Source organism: Callorhinus ursinus, unplaced genomic scaffold (genome assembly GCF_003265705.2).
Source record: "Callorhinus ursinus isolate GAN/ISIS: 27379988/994484 unplaced genomic scaffold, GSC_fseal_2.0 scaffold4, whole genome shotgun sequence".
In the NCBI taxonomy this organism is placed as follows: domain Eukaryota; kingdom Metazoa; phylum Chordata; class Mammalia; order Carnivora; family Otariidae; genus Callorhinus; species Callorhinus ursinus.
In genome coordinates this window covers 90,065,324-90,074,263 of record NW_027397066.1, presented here as the reverse complement: position 1 = coordinate 90,074,263, position 8,940 = coordinate 90,065,324, and the positions used below count along the sequence as shown (strand labels likewise).

At 38.5% G+C, this 8,940-nt stretch overlaps 1 protein-coding gene across 3 annotated transcripts in view; it reads left to right on the top strand.

Moving 5' to 3' along the window:
- PLA2G12A (phospholipase A2 group XIIA) overlaps positions 1-8,442 on the top strand; it is a 16,787-nt gene extending 8,345 nt beyond the window's left edge. The window contains exons 2-5 of one of the 3 annotated variants that reach the window (XR_003208732.2): positions 1,570-1,646; positions 2,835-3,000; positions 5,234-5,681; positions 7,278-8,442. Coding sequence is in view for 2 of the 3 variants with exons in the window: in XM_025873621.2 (XP_025729406.1) it covers positions 1,570-1,646; positions 2,835-3,000; positions 5,234-5,352 (362 nt within the window). In the remaining variant the exon portion in view is untranslated. Of the gene's footprint in view, positions 1-1,569; positions 1,647-2,834; positions 3,026-5,233; positions 5,778-7,277 lie in introns of those variants that run through there. The other 2 variants (XM_025873621.2, XM_025873622.2) reach the window with 2 other exon arrangements.
- Positions 8,443-8,940: the final 498 nt, after the last annotated feature.

Genomic DNA, 8,940 nt, shown 5'->3' with positions numbered 1-8,940 from the left:
GGGGGAGTGGGAGAGGGATAAGCAGGCTTCCCGCCAAGCAGGGAGCCCGATGCGGGGCTCGATCCCAGGACCCTGGGATCATGACCCGAGCCGAAGGCAGTTGCTTAACCAACTGAGCCACCCAGGCGCCCCATCATAAACAGTTTTCTTAAGAATGAAGGACCAAAAGCAGGAATTGAAGGATCACAGTGACTCATCCATGATAGCTTGAGGTATGTACCTTCATTTTCCAAGGGCCCAGAAACAACCATCCTTCTTGGGCAGTGCTAGAGAAAGAAAACCAACTTCTGCCATTGGCCTCCTCATTCCTTAATCCATCATAACCATTCTCTTTGTACATACTGTTCTTTAGACTGGGTGGAGCCAGCTAAAGCTTCGTAAAGTTATACTCTCTTTAGGCTCTAGTTCATCACTTCAGCCGAGCATGTGAGTCTTAGCAACTCACTTAAACTATTTTTAGATCCTTACTTTGAGTGGGTTACTTACTTTGATGGTTGATTACTGGAAGGGTTGCTTTTTTTCCCCCTCACTTTACTTTTGGAGGGTAAACATCTTTATTTAAGTCTTCTAGTAATAATTACTAGTTGACTGAAAGTTGGTAGATACTTTGTGTTTTTCCTAAGTAAGGAACTATGGGGAGATATTTGGAATAACAGGGGATGTTTTGCTTTTAGAATTGAAGATGAACGGTAGTCCGAAATGTTGGAGGGTTTATCATGTAAAATATGTAATTGGTTTGTTTTACGTTCCCCAGGGGTAGAGGATTGCTCATAAGAAAACAAGAAAGAATTTAACAGTTAGTGCCACTCCACAATGGAATAGGCTATTTCTTGATACTGTAGGAGGATTGTGGGAAACATTCAAGAGAAAGTAGGTGACTGGTATCTTGAAGTGATTTGTGTATTTCATGAGGACAGATATTTTTGAAGTACTTTGCAGCAGTTAAGATTGCTGTGATAATGTCATCTTTCTCCTGGTTACTGAACCATTGTCTCTGTTAGGGAGAATAGAGCTGGAGTAAGATGGCTCACCAAGCTGTCTTTATTCCTGACCTTTTTCCTTAGCTGGCAAAGAAGTGTATTTGTGAAATGGTTGGTTGGAGTGCAGGCTAGAATGTGTGGTTCTATAATGTCTTATAATGGCATTGAGGCAATTAAATGTTTGTTGGATGACCTTATCTTCCTTAGCTTTAAGCTCTATGAGTAAACTGGTTAGTTAATGGTTATTGAGGTTTGTGTGCAGTGGAGTATTGGCTGAAGACTGGGAAGATACAGTTCTTGCCTTATAAGTTTTTAACCGAAAAATGTAAGTGTTAAAATGTACAGGGAAAGAGGGTGGATTTATCTTTCATACATATGGACCCAGTCTGGCATATAACCTCTGAAATCTCCTGAAGTCCAGAGTAAGCTTTTGCGTGTTTTGTATGGTATAGGCTTAGAATAATGACATTCACTTATGTCAGTACCCAAATATTAAATATTTCCAAGGCTAGTCTAGTAGTACCTCATAGACCTTTTTGCATGTTTTTTATATTTGAAAATTAATTATGATACCATTTATATTTTATAGGATCTAAGCCCTTCCCACGTTATGGTTATAAACCCTCCCCGCCGAATGGATGTGGCTCTCCACTGTTTGGTGTTCATGTAAATATTATTATTTTCTTATTTGAGAAGTTTTATGATCAGTAGGCTATGTAGTACTCTTTTTTTAAGATTTATTTATTTAGTAGAGAAAGCATGCACAAGCAGGGTGGGGAGGGGCAGAGAGAGGGAAAGAGAGAATCTCAAGCAGACTCCCTGCTGAGTGTGGAGCCCAGCAAGCAGCTCGACCCTGAGATCGTGACCTGGGCCAAAATCAAGAGCCGGTTGCTCGGCCGACTGAGCCACTCAGGTGCCCCAACTACGTAGTACTCCTAATAATTCAAGATGGTCAGTGTGTTCTCAGGGTCACAAATAATTTTGCTTATAATGTTAATTAGGTTTATTATATTCTTTTATAGCTAAAACACATTTAATAAGTCCTAACAAAACTAAATGGAATAAAATTCATGTTTTATTTTTTAATCTTGTAGATGTTAATACTATTGAAAAGATATTTCCTCATGTTGCAAACATGTTTTAAAAGTTTGGAGTATAGAAGTAATGCTACTTAGATGAAAAAGTATAGATAAAGCATAATATTTTCTGTATTAAAGGAAAGCTAAGGAAGGTAGCTGTGTTTGTTTTGTAGACGAGGCTGAATCTGAGCCAACTGTTGTGGAAAAAAAATGTTTATGAGTGATTCCTAGACACGGGTTTTGCAATATAAAGTTATTTAAAACAGTTAAAGATAAGTTATAGATTTGAAGGAACAGTATCTTTAGGGAATAGATACTTAAAGATTGAACCACAATAACATAAACTGTAAGTTGTAGGAGCTTAAAACTTTTAAGTTTTCAGTGATATTTCATATAAAGTACATTTTACAGGGGGAGAGGTACCAAATACATTGGAATGTCCAAAAATCAGTCTTTGCTCTTAGCCTGACCTTTGTGTTTTTGAAACTATGTTTTGTGTTTTGGACAATTGGAAGTTACATTTGTTACCAGCAGATAACTGAATATTGCAAAATAGGGAGTTTTGAGGCATGGCTGAGAGGGAGAGAACATGGGTGCATGCGGGTGAGTGATGGGCAGATGTATGAATAACATGGAAAAGATTTGTAGACAGAAATGGATTTGGAAAATTACACAGCAGTCATCCTCCTTGATTTCTAAGTCTACTTGAATGCAGTACTTCCGCAGAGGAGTTTCGAATTTCATCAACAATAATCCATCCAAATGCCTCTTTCAGCTTAATGTTGGCATCCCTTCCCTGACAAAGTGCTGCAACCAACATGACAGGTGCTATGAGACCTGTGGCAAAAGCAAGAACGACTGTGATGAGGAATTCCAGTACTGCCTCTCTAAGATCTGCCGGGATGTGCAGAAGACACTAGGACTAGCTCAGCATGTTCAGGGTAAGGATGATCCAGCAGGATGGAGGTGAGAGCAGTTTGTCAAGTTTTATTGCCTGACTGCTTTATGTTTCAGTACAGGATTTACCACTGGAAATCTTTCGCTGTGTATTACTATATCTATTGTGACACAGCCCCTTCAATTTTTTGAGGTGAGGAGTCATTGACTTTGTCATCTCCAAATGATTTATGGTCATGGAAGCAAAAAGTGTTAGGAAACCTTCGGAAGATGGTATCAAAAAGTGTTAGGAAACCTTGGGAAGAGGGTATGCGAGGCAGAGAAGAATTTATCCGAGATCTTGTGCCCTGTAGTCTGTCTCTAATTATCCGGAACCTAAAGTTTGAAACCCTGGATCCAGTGATTTTAAAAGTATAACACAGGATTTATAGTGGGAAGTTCTAGAAGATTGGAGCTTTAACTGTCTCTTCATATGTATCTGTGTCAGGATGGTCCCCAAAACAACTCCCAGGTTTGCTAGGAGGACTCACAGGATTCAGGATAACAGTCTTACTCAGAGCAAAGGGATATGAAGCAAAGTCAGCAAAGGGTAAAGGTGCATCAATGTTCTCATTTATAAAATACTACCCATCTCATAGAGTTGTCATAAAGATACAGTAAGATGTTTGTGGAAATACAAATCACTGTACAAATACTAGAAGTTACAAAATCTTTTCACTGTCAAGCCGAAGTATTTATCATACATCAAAATCAGAAGAGAAGGTGCAAGAAAGGAAACTATACATTTTTAAGCATTTTTCATAAGGTACCATGCTAGGTATTTTAGATATGTTTTCCTCAATGTCCACAAAAACCCAAAGAAGTAGGTAGTGGTATACTCATTTTTCAAGAAGGGAAAAGGAGGTTCAAAGAAGTAACTTGTCCTAAGTTGCATACTTTCGATTTTAAAACTTGTGTTCTGTCTACTGCAGTATTCCCCAAACAGTGTCATAGGTCTGATTCTGAATTCCTAGTAATAACTGTCAAGGAAGAAGGCTCTGCTCCAGGTGCAGCTTGAACCCCCCAGCCTTTGAATCCTTTGCATGCTTTCGGCTGAGGCAGACTAGTTGCACAGCGGAAGCGTACATGGATGTATTTCCTGTCTTCTGATCTAAGGACATACCAATGCAGCTAAATGATGAAGCCAATTTCCTTTCAATGCCCTATTGAATAATTATAGCCTTTACACTTCTGTGGTGGTTGTGTTCCTTAATGGCACAGCCTTTTGGAGAAGTTTGAAAATGTCAGGATTTTGCGATGAATGGTTACTTCCTTTTTTTTTTTTTTTTTAAGATTCTACTTATTTATTTGACAGAGAGAGAGGGAGACAGCGAGAGAGGGAACACAAGCAGGGGGAGTGGGAGAGGGAGAAGCAGGTTTCCTGGCAAGCAGGGAGCCCGATGTGGGGCTCGATCCCAGGACCCCGGGATCATGACCTGAGCTGAAGGCAGACACTGAGCCGCCCAGGCACCCCGAAGAGTTTTTTCCTTAACATGAATATTTGAAACTGGAAGTATATGGGTGACTAAAAGCTACTCTGTGCTGTGTCTCTGGAAGTGAAGTGTATGAAGATAATCTCACCTGGATGTTCCAGGCTTCTTAGAATAAGAAAAGTAAATCCATTATCTTTTTTATAGTCCTAAAAAAATTTTTAAGCCCTGCTAGAGAAAAAACACTTTTGATTCCTAGGTCTCCCTTCCTAGGCTGAATTGGGATATTGAGAAAGAGAGAGAGAGAGAAAGAGACTAGGGTCCATTTACCTTAAGCATCTTTAATGATGTGTGATCAGTTCTTAGAAGTCATTGGCCGTAATTAAATGTCTTGAGGTTTCTCTGTTTTTAACCTTTATTTTTTTCTACACCTAAATATCTTTCCTTCAAATGCAAAATTAAGAGTGTTCTAAGGCATCTTTATAGTGGTATTTTTCAGATAAAAGGGAAAGTAACAGTGATGAACTAATCAGTGTTATTGAGAGAGACTCGTTTGCCTCATAGGAAAAAAAAACGGGTTGAACAGTTGCGGGCAAACAAAAAAGTAGCTACATGCTCAAGATGCTGACACTGAAAGTCTGTATGTGTGTGCTTCGGGCCTATGAGGGTTTGGGAGGACGTTGGCGTAACAGATGTTTAAGTGCCCACCGAGGATGTGCTTGACACTGTGCTGTAACATGTAATGTATGTGGAGGGAGAGCAGTGCTTTGCAGTTGCCCAGCAGTAACAGCACTTTCTTACCTTGCAGCCTGTGAAACCACAGTGGAGCTCTTGTTTGACAGTGTGATACATTTAGGCTGCAAACCGTACCTGGACAGCCAAGGAGCCGCATGTAGGTGTCGCCACGAAGAAAAAAGTGATCTTTAAAGACGATGCTCACAGTTGGTGACAGCAGATAAGGACAGAAGAAGATAGCCTTTGACAAAGAACTACTGTTTTTACAGCATAATGCTGCCTTATTTTTGTGAAAGGATTATTTTAAGACTTTATTTTGACATTAAAACTTCAAACTAAAGAAAAAAGTGGGGGAGGTGATCTTCCTGGACGTTGCTGCCTTAGTGTACCGAATTGTCTTGACCAACCTCAGAAAGAGGTGCATGTTAAGGGGAGAATATTTTAAAAGGAGGAGTCTGTAACTCAGTTTTCACAACTGTATTTACCAAAACAATGAAGTCAAATGTAAAACTGATTACAAGGTATGTTGAACATTATCTTATTTGGAAATATGGGAAAATCTTCACTTAGAAGTATTTGTTTACTATAAAAATTTAAATATACATTTATTCCTGGAAGGCTCTGACTTTATTTTTTCTCTGTTTTAATTAACACATAACATGCTGCTGTTTTCCCGTAGCCAATTGAGCACTTCTATTAATGACCAGACTAGTTATAAGGACAGAGTTTCCATGTTTCTTTTTCTTATAAAATTGGAACCATCAGTTGGTGGCCTCTTAGGGAGCAAACCAGGATATCTAGCTATTATGTAATGTGTCTAGAAGGTGACATGAACAAAAATCAGAAGCACAGCCACTTGCATTTTATGAACCATCCATATGACAAATATCACATTTTGCTATAACCTTTGCCTAAATTGAAGTAAAGGTGGATTTAATGAGACAAATGAAAAGTTCTTTCACATACACATTAGAACATTATATGCCGCTATGCTTTGGTGTTCATTCTCTAGCACTTGGTCCTCATAGTAGATTCAGGTATATTTTTAAGAAGTCTGTAACCTTTTCCTAATAGTGGTCTTAATAAATATTGTTCTTGATATTTTTTTTTAAGTCTTTTAACTGTGGAGTCAGAAGGGATGGTAAAGCAAGATGCAAAGAACTATCTTTTGTAGATTTCTTATTTACATTGAAAATTACTAGCAGATATTTGAAAGCAAATCCCAGGACCTCCGCTGCCTCTGAAAACGTCTCTATGTGTTGGAAGCTTTTGCACCCCTTGGAAAGCGCAGCTGTACTCCTCTACTGCTCTTTGCCTACCACTGGCTGTCCGCTTTCCCTTGCCTACGATCCCAAGCCACAGAAAGCTTGTGGGTAACCTATAGCCACAGTTATTAATATAACTGCTTGGAATGTCAGAGAAGGACAGCTGCAGAAGAAGTGGTTCTTTTTTAAGTCAGTACAGGCAGAAATGGGCAGAGAGAAAAATATGTTCTGGAGAAGGGGCCACATTCCTCACTTTGAATAGATACCATTGCTAAAAACCTAATAACTTCCCAAACTGAGATGATGGAGCTTTTCTGCTAAGAGATGTGTTCTCTGTGAGACAAGGCAAGGGTATCCCTGTGACTAATTGAGCAAACTGGGCTCTAACATAAATGTTTAGAACCCTTAATTGATACTTTTCAGACTTTTTAAAAGGTAACAGTTTTATAAGCCATTATCCGTAATCTTTACCAGTATTTACTATCGAAATACTTGACCAGGTAACTTTAAACTTACAATAAATTCATGGATTTTCTTGGCAGCATTGGCTTTCTCAAGAGGACAGACTCAGAATTCTATGGAATATTTAATTCATGGTCATAAATTATATACAAAGATCAGTAGAAGCTGTTTTTATATGTTAAGATTTTTATCTTGGAATAATTTTAGATTTACATAAAAGTTGCAAAGATAATGCAGACTTGCTGTATACTCCTTACCCCTAATGTTAACATTTTACATAACCGTGAAAACATTTGTTAAGAAACCAACATTGGTAATTGCGATTAACTAAACTCTAGACTTCATTTGGATTGTACTGGTTTTTCCACTAATGTCATTTTTCTTTTCCAGGATCCAATCTAGGATACCACATTGCATTTAGTCATCATGTCTGATAAGCCTCTGGTCTGCGATGGTTCCACAGGCTTGTTTTTCAAAATCTTGACGGTTTTGAGGCATACTGGTCAGGTGTATTATAGAATGCCCCTCAGTTTGGGCTTGTCTGATGTTTCCCCTCAGAATTGGACTGCGGTTATGGATATTTAAGGAAGAAAACCACAGAAGTGATGAAGGGTTCTTCTCAGCAAATTGTATCAGTAGTTGAATGTTATCAACTTGATATGTTAACTCTGAATACTTGGTTAAAGTAGTGTCTGTCAGGTTTCTCCACCGTGAAGTTACTGTTTTTCCGTTTCCATACTTCTGTTCTTTGGGAGCCAGTCCCCAAGTCAGTCAGTCTGTGGGAGGTGGGGGTGCGCAAGACTCTGTTCCACCTCCTGGAAGGGGGAGTATCTTTATATAGTACTTGGTATTTTTCTGTAAGAAGGATTTGTCTCCTCACCCCTCCCATTTAGTCAATTATTTATATTAGTATGGACTCATGTATATTTCTTTTAGACTTTGGGTAATGTTTATTGCTCAAGTTGTTCCAGCTCGGCTATTGGGAGTTATGTCAGGTTGGCTCCTGTGCGTCTTTAATGTGCCCCCATCCTTTTGATTTTTGAGCACTTCCATACTTTCTGGCAAGAAAGTAGGAATGTTGCTCTGGGCTTGCCTTGTGTATTTCCAGCACTAGAATCAGCCTCTTCTCCAAAGAGCACTGGTTCCTGTTATTGGAGAATGGTTTCTAGTGGAACTTAGAAACCAGTATCTGGGTGCTGGATGTGCTTGTTGCTCTTGGGGTGTCACTGCTGCTAGACCCTCCCAGCAAACAGAGCTAGGAAATACGTATGTATGTTAACCCTTGTACAATCTATAATGATTTCTGTATGTGTGTGTGTGTGTGTATATATATATATATATATATAGCTGAGCATGAGTTCTTACTGATATCTTCACTTGAATCATGTACCACAGGACATGTATTTAGATTTTGAGAATGGTATTTTCCCTATCCGTAGAATAAATTCATTAAAAAAAACAAGCAAAAAGAAAACCCCAAAACTAGCTTTCAGCAGCTCTCTGCAAGAAATACAATACTAGTATTTTTAAATAAAACTATATTGCCTTCAAATAATGCCTATGTCTTTAAAACCTTTTGACACACTTCTTCCAGCAACAGATAAGGCTGTATTCATTTCATAGGTGGAGAAACTGAGGCACCAAGAAGCTCTAAGGAAGACAGAATTGAAATAGGACAAAAGCAAACACATCTGGGACAGGCTTTCCTTCAGTGAACCTGTAAACTAGTAATATTAATTAAATAGTTGTTTTCTTAGCTTCTAATTTTCCCTAAGATGAAAATGTGGTATTTCTGTCAGTCTTTATAGAAGTACAAGATTATCAGGAAATCAAAATGTATATTACCCTGGTACAAAACAAGAATAACATCTAACAAAATGAAGACAATGGAGTCTCTGTAAGAACAACTATTTAGTAGACTGACTTCAGTAACTTTGGGGTAGAATGAAACCTATTAGGTAAGATTCTTCCACATATATTTCATTGCATTGCTCAAATTCACAGATACTACTTGCACTATTCATTTGGGTCTTGTATAATGACTTGTTATAAT